Source organism: Rhipicephalus microplus, chromosome 7, assembly GCF_043290135.1.
Source record: "Rhipicephalus microplus isolate Deutch F79 chromosome 7, USDA_Rmic, whole genome shotgun sequence".
NCBI classification, from domain to species: domain Eukaryota; kingdom Metazoa; phylum Arthropoda; class Arachnida; order Ixodida; family Ixodidae; genus Rhipicephalus; species Rhipicephalus microplus.
This window is the reverse complement of record NC_134706.1, coordinates 1,794,185-1,810,184: the sequence shown is the minus strand read 5'-3', so window position 1 is coordinate 1,810,184 and position 16,000 is coordinate 1,794,185. Positions and strand designations below refer to the sequence as shown.

At 46.3% G+C, this 16,000-nt stretch overlaps 1 protein-coding gene across 1 annotated transcript; it reads right to left on the bottom strand.

Annotated features, from left to right (window-relative positions):
• Positions 1-567: 567 nt before the first annotated feature.
• On the bottom strand, positions 568-15,508 carry LOC119179904 (uncharacterized). Its single transcript, XM_037431019.2, has 3 exons — positions 15,233-15,508; positions 9,706-9,817; positions 568-765 (listed from the first exon to the last, which is right to left on the bottom strand). The coding sequence occupies exons 1-3, from the start codon at positions 15,384-15,386 to the stop codon at positions 669-671; spliced, it is 363 nt and encodes a 120-aa protein (XP_037286916.2). The 5' UTR covers positions 15,387-15,508; the 3' UTR covers positions 568-668.
• Between the last annotated feature and the right edge of the window lie 492 nt (positions 15,509-16,000).

The window sequence follows — 16,000 nt, the reverse complement described above, 5'->3', positions numbered from 1 at the left end:
AACCTAAGCTTGACTAGTGATGATGAGTATGTACAGATGAAAAGATGGGACGCATAAACAATGCTCACAGTATTTATATACCTTTACCTTGGTCCGACGTTCAAAGGTCACGTGACTGCGCCTACTCAACTTTTCCAAGCGAGAGCACTACAAACTGCTGCTAACGGGTCTCGGTGCCGCAGAAGCGCTCTGGATGAAGGACAGTGCTCTTACCCTTGTTCTACCACTGCGGCAGGACTTGCCCTCCTCCTCTTAAGCGAGAACCTTACGGACGCCTGTTTGGGGTCGAGTTGCTCCATTCTATAGAAAAAAATTAATAAGTTTTGATTACTGTTTTACGTCCAGAAACGCAATATCATCATAAGTGCTGGTCTTGGGAAATTTATACCAGCTGGGCTTCTTTAACGTACGAATATGTGCACGAGCCTCTAGCATTTCACCTCCATTGATATGCGGTCGGGATTTGATCCCGTGACCTTAGAGTCAGCAGGTCATTAAAAACGGGCGTCTCACTCAAAGTACATCAAAAGGGGAAATCATGGCGATATTCACTCTCAAAGCTGGGAATAAACTTAAATTTATTTTTCTTTATTTCACGTACGCTTTGTGTAATTCACAGCCTTCACGAAAAAAAAAATCGCGCCCCTTGCGTTGAGTGGCACGCGCGCTCAAATCCCTCCACAGATGAGAATTGGACAGCAGCTGGGGAAGGCTTCAAGGGCGGCCTCCAGCTCGCAGTTTTGTGGCACCTGGAAATCCCCGCATCTGTCAGAAAAAAGTAACATAAATTAAAAATAGTAGCAGGATAATGTTTAAAAATTTTCTGATTTGCCCGAATATATGGTGGTGACTGTTACTGATCTGGTTGCACCTAGTGCCCTAGACCAGGCCGGTAATCTTGTATCGTTTTCACAATTGAAGTGTATGCTTCTTACACCTAAACACACTCATTAAAAAAATGTACCGTTTTTAGGAGCAAAGCTCCTTAAGGCGTGGGCTGTGCGTCCCCTGTATGTAGCCACCTCTCGTGCAGTTCTTGCAGTGTTCACTAGATGGCGGTACTTGTAGCTGACGGCATTAAGTATTACGCTAGCCACCGCCCGATCTAAAGGGTACAGCCATATCCATCCGTCCATCCGTCCGTCCGTCCGTCCATCCATCCATCCATCCGTCCATCCATCCGTCCATCCATCCATCCATCCATCCATCCATCCATCCATCCATCCATCCATCCATCCATCCATCCATCCATCCGTCCGTCCGTCCGTCCATCCGAAAGATGCAAGATGTTATAAACTAGACGGCGGTACGTGTAGTTGATTATGAAAGATGCGAGGTGTTATAAAATAGGAATGATGCCACATATGGCGCGTGTCATCGTTCGATATAGTGCGGCGACGTACGCTAGGGGGAGCGTTGCAATAAAATCGAGTGGGCAAAATGTACGGAGGATTCATGGTTTACCAGGTTTACCTCCGGAGCTTCGCCCACTCATCATCATTCACTTCGTGGATGTGGCGGCATTTTTTTTTTTGAAACTCGCTTTCTAACAAAAATTGTAAGCTTATGGTCCCAGCAGGCGAAATTCAAAAGGATTCACAGCGTTCCCTCAAACTACTTTTGAGAATTTATTTGACTTTTTTTTTTAACCATGAGCAGACGCTTTCACTTGACGAATCGAGGTTTTATTCCCCACTGGAGCCAAAGAGTGGGGATGGGAATATGTCTTTGCGTTGATAATGTCAAACACACAAACCAATGAATAAAAATGAACTTTTCTGAACTTTTTTTGCAAGTCTTTTTGCAAGTCATTTTGCGCTGTATACGTGAGGCGTGTTTTTGTTCATCGGTAACTTGTGATCAATCTGACTCCAAGTGAACACAATTGCACTTCATTTGGCGTCCCAGATGGAGAGAGAAAGAATGACGTCACTGATTTTGATCCCGTTTTGTCTTTGTTGAACACCGAGCCTGCTACACACAAAGCAATGTGAAATATGCCTTTTGTGCCTAGCGTGTCCTTCCGCTCTACGCGAATCCAGCATAGACAATGAAGCTAAGTGAAGCGTAGGGTATTTTACGTGGGCTTTTTTTATACGTGTGTAGAACTATGAAAGAAGCGGAGAATTCAATTGAAGTAAAAGAGAACATGCCCCCTGTGGTATACCTGAACAAGCAGCCTCCGAGCATCGCACGAGACAACCTACACTTGATGCCTTTTGAATTCGAAGAGTTTATGTGCAAAGAAAGAAGAAAATAAGCAGGTTTGGACAGACGCTGTCTTACATAACAAAAATTACTTGAACCATGGTCTGAAAAAGCATGCATGGACCGCAAAAAGCCCGCACGGTCTATTTAGGCGACACTGGACTGTTTTTTTTTTTAATGAATAGCGGTGCGTGGCTAGTATCCTGTGACGTGTTTGTATACCGCGGGTACAGCTTGGGCATAAATGTGTGCGTGTAAACGTTCTATTGCAAAATGTTCTCCTGCAAGTGAACTGTCCATTACCACGTTATCTTTTCTTTAAGGCGAATTCCCCATCAAACGGAAAAATTGACCAGCGTCCTGCGTCGGCGGCGTCAACACGAGTGATGCAAAAAGTCGTCACGTGATGACGTCATAATTACGTCACAAATCTCCGAAATTTTGACGCTATTGTGACGTTATAGTGGTGTTGCAGTGGTGGTAAGTGACGTAACGTCGCATGACATCGTAAATTGGTCAAAGGTATGCTGGTCGCGGAAGCAGTGCGAGAACAAGCGATCTACCTCCGATCTTTGAGGCAGTGGAATGCCACGTTAGGCGCAGAAAGCTTCCGGAGCATGGCGGGGCTGCAGGATCAATACATTTAAAGTTACTGCATATGTTCGCCACGAGAGCGGAGTTGCACGTAGGTCCGGCTAGCAACTACAGATATGTGAAAAATCCACACTACATTTTTGCAGGGCTGATCGATATGTCTGGCATGTTGATGACCTGCGATGAAAGCAGAAACGCCTGCTTTCTGGATTCTGTCATGGAAGTACAGAAGTTGAATTCACAGCCTCGACAGTGGATTTTCGGAGTGCTATTGAGGGAATGGAAGCTCTGTCGAGGAAGCCCTCTTGTTGAACCGGTTCGCTGCAGCGGGGGTGGGGGACTTGCGCGTCAGCTTCTCCGCAGTGCATGGTTGCTAGCGGCGTTTAGAAAACAGATGCAGTGCAACTATGCTACCTAAAGGTAGCATACGCAGTGGTACAGCTAAGGTGTAAAAAGAACCGTGGTAAAATCTTGTCGTCATTAGGTGGGGGCCTAAAATACCGCGCCGATTTTTCATGCAGTTGGCTGTAGTTTTTTTTTAGCTGTTGATTTTTGGTTTCGTAAAGCTTCTTTTTGTCTTTTTTTAGCTGCAGCGAATATAGAAATGGAGTAGTTGAGGTAATATAAATGACAACCTCCCTACAGAAAACAGCAGAGTTAAACATGTGCGTATGCGTACTAAAGCTGAGACCTTCCTCCACTAAATAATGAGGGATTATTAGAGATAAGGCATTACTTCATTGCATGCAGCCAAAGCGCATCATGACAGCCTCACATGTCAGAAGTTGTGAGAGATGAACGGCTTAGGTGTTTTACTATCAAGCTTAAAACGTTATAAATCAACTAAGTAATTTGAACGTGCATGTTATCATCACTTAATTGAAGTTGCTTAGATGTATACTTGGCATACGTACAATTTGCGAAGCCTACATAAGTTTTAAACTATCTGTCACGAACACTGGAGTCATGATTTCTGCACGCCAAAATATTCATTGTGAGTGCACGTGTACCATTGTGAAAACGAATAGGTTGAACTGAGATCCAAAAGGGTCGTTTCGAGTTGCTACACGAAGAGTACCCCGTCTGTAGTCATAGGCGCTGGTCAATATCTCTAACATCTGCTTTCACTACGTCGAGAGCTAAAAAGTGTTTCGAATGAATTCGCCTAAGATTAGTCTAAGGCGTCCTCTTCTTTTCAGTCGACGTCCTTGAAAAACGTCTGCACCTCGCTTGGTGCGCTACCTCCATGATTGGCCCACATTCTTCGACCAAGCGACAATGTCGTCTGATAACGTCGCAATGTGACCTCTTGTTATGTTACACAGGAGTGACATCATGATGTCGGCATGAATTTCAACAATATGGGTTGTAATTATTTATTTATTTTTTATTTATTTATTTCCAATACTGATGCTCTCATCTGAGAGCGTAGCTGGAGGGCAATGCAAAAAGCGAGTGCAAAATATTGCCACGTTCTTATTTTCAAATTTTGTTATCGCCCCAATACACTACGTAATTCTCAGCGCAAACCGGAGAGAAGCTTCTGGACTGTAGTAGATCATTTCGATAAGATCACGCCCACTCCACGAACTGTACAGATTTTTATGGAGCCTACGTCAACGCTAGCTATAACGCTAGAACATTCGACGGCAAGTGTATAAAGGCCGAGGCGCTTTGCCGCTTGTCAATTGATCGACGACTGACGATCCGTTCGCCGCTATCAGTGCAGGTCTGCTACTGTGATCCGACTTTCCGTTTACCGGGCACAAGTTCACCCAAATAAACAGTTTAACCTTCATCCTACTGTCAGTTTCTTTGTCGACGTTACGACCCTGTGACATCTGGTGGAGGTGCTGCTTCTTTGATCTTCCGGACGCCCCCTTCAAGCCGCGAGCCCAGCCCAAGCGGTAAAGAAGACACGGATGCCAACCCTGAACAGGCAACAAGCCGCAGGCAGAGCCGCAGGCAGAGGGGACTACAACCAGAGTACGGGCCCCTTCCTGAAGCAGCCAGGCAGACCCGGATCCCGACATTAACTACAGCAACCATGACCACCCCCGTGCAGCCTGCCCCAGTCATTCTCCGGCAGCCCAAGGAACCCCCAACGTCAGGCGAGGACCCGGAAAGCTGGATCGAAATATACGACCGAGTCACCGCCTTGAACACCTGGGACCTCGAGGAAAAATTACGCCGCGTCTATTTCTACTTAGAAGACGCCGCGAAGACGTGGTATGAAAACCACAAATCCACACTACGAACCCGGGAACTCTTTCAGACGACGTTCCTGCGCAGGTTCACGAGCGTCGTCCACAAAGAAAGGGCTGTCACATTGCTGGAGACACGGATGCAGCTTCCCAATGAAAGCATAACCCTCTTTGTCCACGAGATGACCCGGCTCTTTCGACACGTCGACTCCAACATGGCTGAGGAAAAGAAGCTCCGGTTCCTCATGCGCGGAGTCAAGCAAGGGCTGTTTGCGGGACTTCTCCGGAATCCGCCCAAGACTGTCAGCGAATTTCTTGCCGAGGCCACAACTATAGAAAAGGTGCTTGAGATGCGCACAACGCAATACAACCGCCGTGCCTCATTAAACTGCGCTGATGCCTTCAGTACCGACGACCTGCGCGAGATGATTCGAGCGATCATACGGGAGGAGCTGCAGAAGTTGTTGCCTTCAACGCAGCCTCAAGCCAATTTGATCGCTGACATTGTCCACGAAGAAGTGCGGCACTTGCTTAGAATCGCAGAAGTACCGCAGCCTGAACCGGAAGCAATGAGCTACGCCACTGCAGTGCGCCGCAACGCTCCTCCACGCCCTCGTCAGGACACAGCCCCGCCGCAGTTCTTCCGCCAGGCACCGCCGCCACTACCACCGACGCCATACCACTCGCCGGCCGGCCAGCGCTACGCTTCAAGGAAGACTGACGTCTGGCGCACCCCTGACCACCGCCCATTGTGCTACCACTGCGGCGAGGCCGGGCACACTTACCGCCGTTGCCAGTACCGACAGATGGGACTGCGTGGCTTCGCCGTCAATGCACCACGTCCGCAGTCAGGGGAACGGTCACGTGACATTGCCGACTACCTGAAAGGAACTCAATGGACACCACGAAGTCCTTCCCGTTCGCCGTCGCCCAGTCGCCGCATGTCACCGCACCACCGGCAGTACTCTGGCCCAACGCGGGGTCGGTCTCCTAGCCCGTATCCGGGAAACTAAGGGCAGCAACCGATGGAGGTGCGGTTGCTGTGCGACGAACTACCGAAGATCCTCCTCCGACGACGACGCCGCGACGGAGCTTTCCGAACTCGACGCCAACCATGCAAAGTCCTCACGGCGAAACCTCATTTACCGAAGGTGACCTGGCGACGCAACATGGAAGCAGCGGAACAAGCCGACGCAGCCGTGACGCGACGCCACGCCCTAACTATAACTCGAGACTGCGAACTAGCGACCTCGACGTGCTCATCGACGGCCACAGTGTGACCGCTCTCGTCGATACTGGAGCCGACTATTCCGTCATCAGTGGGCCGTTCGCCGCGCAGTTGAAAAAAGTTAGGACAGCTTGGGAAGGCCCCGAAATCCGCACAGCCGGAGGTCATCTCGTAACGCCTGCAGGAATCTAGACAGCGAGAGTCACCATTAACGGCCGTATTTATCCTGCAGACTTCGTAGTCCTACAGCGTTGCTCGAGAGATGTTATCCTTGGCATGGACTTCTTATGGGCAGTTTACTTATGGGCATTTCTTATGGGAATTTGTGTTCTCGTCGTTCCTAGGTAGATACTAAGTGCCAATCACCTGTGGCACATACCCACATACCAGCGGCACATACCCGCCCGTGGATATATGCCGCTGTCTGACGGGAAGTGTTTGACGACGCACGCGACTGGATTGTCAGATTATTCATGTCTTGATCAGCGCGTCATGTTCGTCAAACCATCTTACCCGCCCATGCTAATTTTGGTTCACGTCAAGTTAAGGGGGTGACCACGAGAGCACCCAAACGTAAGCGGCTAGACAGACAGACAGACAGACGGACGGACGGACGGACGGACGGACGGACGGACGGACGGACGGACGGACGGACGGACGGATGGATGGATGGATGGATGGATGGATGGATGGATGGATGGATGGATGGATGGATGGATGGATGGATGGGTGGATGGATGGATGGATGGATACTCTCAAAGTCGCCGAAGTTCGCGCTAAGAAATGCTTCACATTTAAATCAACTTGCGCGTATCTGCTGCGGTGACGTTGTTCATGTGTTGGGTCCAGTTAAGGTCCGAAGTAAGCGTCACTTCTAAATATTTATGTTCGTTTACTTTAGGTAGCATGGTGCCATCGACTGCATAGTTGAATAGTGAGAGTTATTTTCTTTGAGTTATTGTGATCACAGCGTATTTTCCTTTGCGTGTATTGACACCTGCCATTGTTTGCACCACTCCGATGCTGTGCTTAGGGAGGAACGTTGCACAAGGTGTTCTGTATGACTATTGATTTCCTGACATATATAACACCATCGTCAGCAAAAAGTTTAATGTTGGAGTTAATGTTAGTTGCAATGTCGTTAATATAGATTAAAAATCCAAGAACGTATTCTTGTAGTACGCCTGATGATACAGGAACGGTTTTTGATGTAGCTTGTTCAAATAATACGAATTGTTTTCGATTGAGCAAAAAAAAAAAACCTTAATCCAACAGGTGAATGGAGTGTTACCTAAGACGGCTTCCAGTTTTGCAAATAATTTATTCTGGCAGACACTGTCGAATGCTTTTGAAAAATTTAATAGGACCTTATCTGTCTGACTGCTGCAATAGATGTTATATGTGCAAGGGCATGCACAACTTCAGTCAATTATGTAATAGCCGATAAGCCGTTTCGCAATCTATGCTGATTGGGAGAAAAAAGTGAATTTGTTGAAGGAAAGATGAGATGTGTTTAGAAATAACATGTTCTAGTAATTTGCACTATGTACTTGTAAGAGGTGTAGGCCTGAACTTTGTTCGATACCTGAACTTTATCTCCAGATTTATGTATTGGTATAACTTTAGCTAATTTCCAGTCTGGTGGTAATTTTACGAGCTGCAAGGACTTCCTAAAAAGTATTCCGAAATATTTACTACTCCATTCTGCGTACCTTTTAAGTAATTCGTTATCGAGACTTGGGATCAATATTCGATAGAAGATTCATGATACCGGCACCTATATTGATTAGGCCATCGATGGTCGTGGTAATGAGAGAACTAATCGAGGTACATATTTGTTTTCAGCTGTGAATACTGACTGAAAAAAGTTGTCACTCAGCTTTTTCTTGTTTTTCTTCTGCAGATAGTTGTGTCACTGCCCCCTTTACACTGAATTGTATCCAGAGCCTGCGAGGGTTATTTGCAATAAAATTCGGCAGAGTTACTTTGATGTAATGATCATTTGCCGCTTTGGTTTTATCTCGGGGACAAGTATACTAGTGTTCTGCAGTTTTAAAGTTATCGACTGGTTTTGGTTATTTTTTGCTGTTTTCCGAAGGCTATTCACGTGACGTTTTGACTGAATAACCTCACGCGTGATCCATGGGTTAAACCTCTGCTGTTTCCTGGTTTTGGGGGTATATACTTATCGATACAAAACATATAATTGATTTGAACGTAATCCAGAGAGCTTATATGCCACATGACGCGTCAGACGCGAGTTGTGAATCATCTGAAAACTCGTAGTCTAAGTGTTAGCATGCTGATGTCGTCCGCTCTTTGAAAGTCAGCAATCACAGACCCTTCGCTACGATTGATATGGGTGTTACTGATAGGTGAAATGCATAGTGGTATATTGTGGTCCAAAATGCCTTTAATAAGACTCGATTTAAGAGCATTTATTGGGAAGTGCTCGCTGAGAAGGATAAGATACAGAATGTTTTTAACAGCACATTGTAGGCTGGGTCACGATTTGCTGAAAGTTAAAGGCAAGCATAATATTTGGAAGAGATTGAGAATTATGACGTCACATGTTGACATAATCCCGTAATTTGTCGCATCACTAATGTGCCGCCGTCGGTGGAAGACGCCGACGCGGGACGCAAGTTAATTTACGCACTCTACAAAGAGCAGATTGCTTCCACTTTGAAATGTGACGTCATATTGACTTCACAAATTTCTGTGACTGATGTCGTGATGACGTCATCACAAGGGGATACTTTTTTAATCACTAACGGTGAAGCAACCGATGCAGCGGTCCCTCTCAGCGTTTGATGAGGCATGCATCTTAGAACAACATCAAAATGTTGTATTTTGTTTTTGTCTTTTGTTACAATAGGCAGGTGACGACACACTTATCACGGCTGCGAAGCTGGTTTGCTGGGGCGGGCGAGGGTTAATTATTTGGAGATGGTTTTATAGCATTCAGTCGCAGTTTCGGTTTCAGAAAGCGACGAGTGAGACGTGACCCAGAACAGTTTTCGTCTGAGCACACAAAACCGCACGCACATGAACACCGCCTTCACAACTCTTTTCAACGAAGGCTTCTTGGTGCATGGTAAGTATGTGTGACTCCTAAATGTGCACTGTCGTAGCAAGGATATGAGCCTTTGTACTCGCAAGGATCAGGTTGCCAGCACAAGCTAGTTAGGCAGGGGTCGGTTGGTTGTTTACACTAAAACCAAAAGTGCGTTTTGCGTGCAGCGACGCATCATTCACTCTGAAATTGATTTCAAATATGTTAGACTATATTGTCTGTTAATATTTCGTGTACGATGCATGGATGCGTCGACACAGATCTATCGCAAGTCTTCTTTCCCCCTCTTCACTGATATATCCCACAAGATATCTCGCCTTAGAAATTTTGAGTCAGTACTGCCTTAATTAATGTGGAGCACATCGGATGTAACAGGTGAAGGTGGGGCAGCTGACCTCTGAATGGTGATTGTGTAGTTTTCGGCGTCGCAAGTCCAGGCTTCGCAGGGCTCTTTCATTAGGTTCAGCGTGGTTGGTTCCAGCATTAGCCCACCGTAGGAGCACTTTCCTAGAAGAAAAGAAAGAGCAGCACTCAAGTTACATTCTTGAAAAGTATACGCAAACATACGAGGGCGCAAAGGAAATATGGAAGGAGCAGTCTGACAGCTATATACCCACCGAGGCAGCCTGCCTGCCCTTTTCATAGAATATTCATCACAACCTGTGGGTCTGCGCTCGGTCGAAGGACATGTGACTAAAGCGCCTCACAGACTGCCGACCATTTTCGGAGGAGAAGTGCTTGGGGACGTGTAGATCGCGCCCAACGCAGCTTAAAGAGCTTTCTCACATTTCTCAGAAGACAGGTTCAGATTCTCGTCGTTAGAGCTCGTGCTAATGTAGAGACTTTGGCATGTGTCTCAGCCCGAACGGGGCAGTGTATGCAGTGACGCACTATGCTATACGACAATCAACCCTCTTTCATTCGATTTTTCTTTTAGCAGGCTAGAAGCCCGCTTTCCAGGCTAGCCTCTCATGCTGCCCAATAAAAATATTCTTCTCCTGACGCACACTTTTCGGGGCTGCGATGATTCTAGCGCATTGCGCTTAGCGAATCACGTGCCGCGAAAATTTTAGCAGTGAAGGCTATTCTTGGTCGAGACTTTCATGTCCGGGATCTAAGAATAACAGGTATGGGCCGCAAACATTGGGTAATTCCTGTTGGAATTCAAGGCACTTAACATTTGCGACAGAAGTTCCGCTGCAGAAACGATCACCACGATTGTGCGTGTGTCGCAGAAATTGGGTAAATTCTGCTGCACAACTTCCATAGGAAAGGAAGGGGGCAACACTTGGCTAAAAAACAATGGGGTGCGTGTTACCATAGTGATACCACTGTCACGTGATAATTTGTGATTGTAAAAGGAGGTGACTATACTACCCTCTCAAAGCTTGGTGTTTCATAAAGAGAACACAACATACAAGTTATCGGAGCACGTAAAGCGAAAGCTTCTTTGTAAACCCGTGTGCAAAACTCAAAATGCAATAAAACCGCACTACTACCTCAAAGATTAACAAAGCATGTTTAGTAAAGGGCAGTGATACAACATGCCTGAAAGACTCGCAAAACAGAAATGCGTGAACCTGACGGATAAATGCCACCGGCAGGGTTGCCGTCGGTGGCTGCTTTGCACCAAACTAGCGTCGAAAATTGCAAGCTGGCGCCATACTTTCTGGCTGTATTGAACATCGGTGAACTTAGTTGCCCATTTATTATTAATATTTGTGTGTAAAACTAAAACGCCCACTGTTTTCAGACTTTCAGAGTGGAGCTCGATTCAGTGTGTGGCGTGACAACACTCACTGCGCATGCGTGCCCGCTCCTGTCCTACGCTCTTCCTCTGTCGCCTCCTACGCATGCAGGGAGCTAACTTACGGTCACTCCCCCCAATCTCTCCTCCACGACCTGCCCAGTTGGCGGTGGTCTACGTAGCTGCCAGCTCCGAACTTCGCGCTTAAGGGGCGCTCGAGTTACCCCAGCAGAGCGCCGGTAGGGGCATGGGTTGCCGCCAATTCGAGAAGAGTTTTATTGTGCATTGTGTTTAAATGTGGCACGTATCTTGAATAGTTCTATTTAATGTGACATTGAGAATCTTCTTTTGCATTTCAATTGACCTTTCAATGCATTATTTTTCAAATAGAACCGCAAATGAGATACGAACACATCTATGCGGGAAAAACTAGAAAGAGCGATAACAGAGCCAGGTTGTAAAAAGGGCTGACCGTCAAATGTTTATTGAACTTGTGATACCAGATGTCTGTGTATACAATGGCAGGCTTGTTGCCATTGGCGTACACTGAGCTGACTAGCAGTTACTGTCTGGGCAAGAAACGGCAAGAATTATGACATTTGACAGTGGCCGCGGCATCCAGCGCGCACAGAAAACAACCCAGTACAGTCCCAGCTGTGAGAGCTGTAACGAGCCGTGTTGGCGCGTTTGATGTTGGGTGAGCGCGGAACGCTCGCCGGGGCTCGTAGCCGCGGCTCAAACGGTCGTTTCGCTGGCTTCACATGTACCATATCTGGTATTACGGGATGTGAATGGAGAACGAAGGTATGGTACTGGTGCCAACATAATAATCATGAGATGCGCGTCATGTACGAACATGACTACATGCCACGCTTATGTTGCGCTCGCGGGCCGTTTCGCTACTTCACATATACCATATTTAGTATTACGGGACGTGAATGGATAACGAAGGTATGTTACTTATGCAAACATGATAATCATGAGATGTGTGTCATGTAAGAACATGACTGCATGCCACGCTCATAATGCGCTCGCAATCGTTTCGCTAGCTTCACATATACCATATCTGGTATTACGGGATGTGAATGGAGAACGAAGGTATGGTACTGGTGCCAACATAATAATCATGAGATGCGCGTCATGTACGAACATGACTACATGCCACGCTTATGTTGCGCTCGCGGGCCGTTTCGCTACTTCACATATACCATATTTAGTATTACGGGACGTGAATGGATAACGAAGGTATGTTACTTATGCAAACATGATAATCATGAGATGTGTGTCATGTAAGAACATGACTGCATGCCACGCTCATAATGCGCTCGCAATCGTTTCGCTAGCTTCACATATACCATATCTGGTATTACGGGATGTGAATGGAGAACGAAGGTATGGTACTGGTGCCAACATAATAATCATGAGATGCGCGTCATGTACGAACATGACTACATGCCACGCTTATGTTGCGCTCGCGGGCCGTTTCGCTACTTCACATATACCATATTTAGTATTACGGGACGTGAATGGATAACGAAGGTATGTTACTTATGCAAACATGATAATCATGAGATGTGTGTCATGTAAGAACATGACTGCATGCCACGCTCATAATGCGCTCGCAATCGTTTCGCTAGCTTCACATATACCATATCTGGTATTACGGGATGTGAATGGAGAACGAAGGTATGGTACTGGTGCCAACATAATAATCATGAGATGCGCGTCATGTACGAACATGACTACATGCCACGCTTATGTTGCGCTCGCGGGCCGTTTCGCTACTTCACATATACCATATTTAGTATTACGGGACGTGAATGGATAACGAAGGTATGTTACTTATGCAAACATGATAATCATGAGATGTGTGTCATGTAAGAACATGACTGCATGCCACGCTCATAATGCGCTCGCAATCGTTTCGCTAGCTTCACATATACCATATTTGGTATTACGGGACGTGAATGGATAACAAAGTATGTGGTGCAAACTAAGTAATCATGAGATACGTGTCATGTTAGAACATGACTACATGCCACGCTAATGATGTTCTTGTGGTCGTTTCGCTAGCTTCATATATACCATATTTGGTATTACGGGACATGAATGGATAACGAAGGTATGTGACTGGTGCAAAAATGATAATCACGAGATGTGTATAATGTAAGAACTTGACTACACGCCACGCTCATCGTGCGCTCGCAGTCGTTTCGCTAGTTTCACGTATATCATATCTGGTATTACGGGATGTGAATAGACGATGAAGGTAAATAGCACGTTTAAGTATGATAAATATTTAATGCGTGTCATGTAAAAAACGCCTGGCCTGCGCGGAAGGTGCAGCACAGTACAGCGAAAACTGGAAGAGCGGCCTTTCAGAGCCTTTACTAAACACTCATTGGGTAACTGCTGCAAGCACACTTGCTTCATGCTCACTACAGAATGAATAATAAATATTTAGGAGCAGTAGGCCTGCATTCGCTATGCTATTTTTCGTCATTCGTCAAGCATGGTATCTGCTAAACTATTGCGAAGAATTTTGTGCCAATTGTTCATGGAGTGAATGGAGGAATTATGCCTGGAGTGGGTATGCAATACAGTTAATTCAAGAGCAAGCTTTTGTAGTAGGTTGGAGCATTGGATGACCCACTCGTTATGCCATTTGCATTGTGCGATGACGGCTTGGTCTATCGCTGTTTTAAAACGCTTTATAAGACGTATTAACGTGATTACTTTCCCGACATCAAGCTCGCCTAAGGCAAGTTGGCAACATTTCCCATGCACTGGCGCGGTTCGATGGTAGAATACTAGGGTGGCTTCCAGCGGACCCGGGTTCGAGTCCCTTGAGCCATAGGAGGACGAAATAACTTTATTAAAGAAAAAAAAACGGCAAGATGTGGCAGAATTGTCTCCTTCCCCTAGGTGGCAGCCATGAGTCCTTGCGCTCTGGCGGCATCTTCGGCTTGCCGAAGGACGTGTGATAGGTACTAGGTTTTTTCTATTCTAATTTCCTGCGATGTGGTTGCGGACACCAACGGTGGAGCCAGCGGTGGCGGACAACTACGGCGCTGCGTGAGACATGAGTTGTGCTCCCGTAACTGCTTTCGCTGTAAAACATGATACAGGCCGTGCCTCTATAGCGTGCTCACGGTCGTTTCGCTAGCTTCACACATACTAAATTTGGTATTACGTTACGTGAATAGACGACGAGGTTATATGACAGATCCAAACATGATAATCAGGGCATGCGTGACATGTAAAACATGACTACATGTGCGCTCATAGCCTGCTGCGGCGGTTTCACTAGCTCCAGATATACCAAATTTGGTATCACGTGACGTGAATAGACCGTGAATGTAAATGAGACGTCCAAACACGTAATCATTACATGAGGTAAAACATGACTACATGTTACGTTCATAGCCGGCTCGTGTCCGTTTTGCTAGCTCCAGATATACCAAATTTGGTATCACATGACGTGGATGGACGACGAAGGTAAATGACACGTTCAAACATGATAATCATGAAATGGAAGTGATGTACGGCAAAACTGACGTCCGCATCGTAAAGTTTACATAGTGCTGATTTTAACGTGGCATATCAACCTTCCTCAATCGTGCTTCGCATATTATCGATTTCCAATCTATGTTGGATCTGCCATTTTTTTTCTCAGCCGCGCAGCTCAACTTTGAGTGTGATCGTGGGCACGTGGTGGCAGGCAGCGACTGCCACAGTAGCTATATGCAGCTTACGATGCTCAAATAAGCCACCGGCCATGAGCGTTTGGTATATGGCAAAATAATTTGGGCTAATGACATAGTTTGTAGAAAAAAAATTGAGTGATTTTTAGTTGAGATTGAGAATTATTCCTAAATTCCATCTGCGCTATATAATGCATGGTTGGTGCGTTCTTAGGAGCCTCGACTGCACAGCGTTTTCTAAACGTGTTCCAAAAGTGTTGCAGGGCCGCTTTGAAGGGCTAGAAAACAACCCCGAGGTCCAAAAATTGTAATGGAGCCTTGCTTTATAACATAATTGATTTGTCTATCTTCTTGCGCATAACAAAATTGAGAAAATTTGAAGTTAACCTTTGCGGGACCGTTCTGTAATTTTTCAATGACAATCTGACAAACTCTAAATAACACTACTCAGCGAATCGTCCCAGCTCTCACCACCGATGACTCCGACGTCTTTGACTTCAATTATGGGCACCGGACCGGGGAACTGAGGCTGGCCGTCACCGGGACCCAGTGGCTTCGGAGTCGGGGTGTCCAGGGCGTGAACACCGACGAACACTAGGACCGTGGCGAACACGCTGGGCGTCATTTTTTTTAACAAAGAACACCCAACCGAGAAGAAACGTGATGTTTCGATGCCGAATGTTCTTTTGTGTGTGACCACAGCGACTGCTCGCAAGCTCGATCAGGCTACCCTGACGACGCCTTACAAGTCTCTGTGGCTCATTACCGCCAGGAAGTTTGAAGACGGCGTCATCTATAACAATCTGTGTCGAGTGCGTATTACATCCGCTTTTCATCGCACTATAACGAGGCGGCCTAAAGATACACTTAAGCCTATTGCTAGGCTACGAATGAGGCAAAAACAACAGGAAATCAAAGGTCACTGCGGCTGTTTCCGTTCTCGTTTGATTGATTTGCATCATGAAGGCTGTGTTTCTAGCAAAAGTAACCGCATCCTTCACGATTACTACCTATTTTGGCCACGCCCTGCTATTCAAGCGAATAATAACTCAGATTTATGTAGCCTGGCACCAGCAAGCGCACAAAAATGTGCCCTTAGAAGGAGCGACAGTCACATGTGTGTTTGTAGGCGCAGTTTTTCATAACTGATGCTCCCATGATCGTCGAGTTGATCCGCTATTTGAGATCCCAGGCTTGTCACAATGCACTTCGACCTTTATCGACGTCACTTGTCATTTC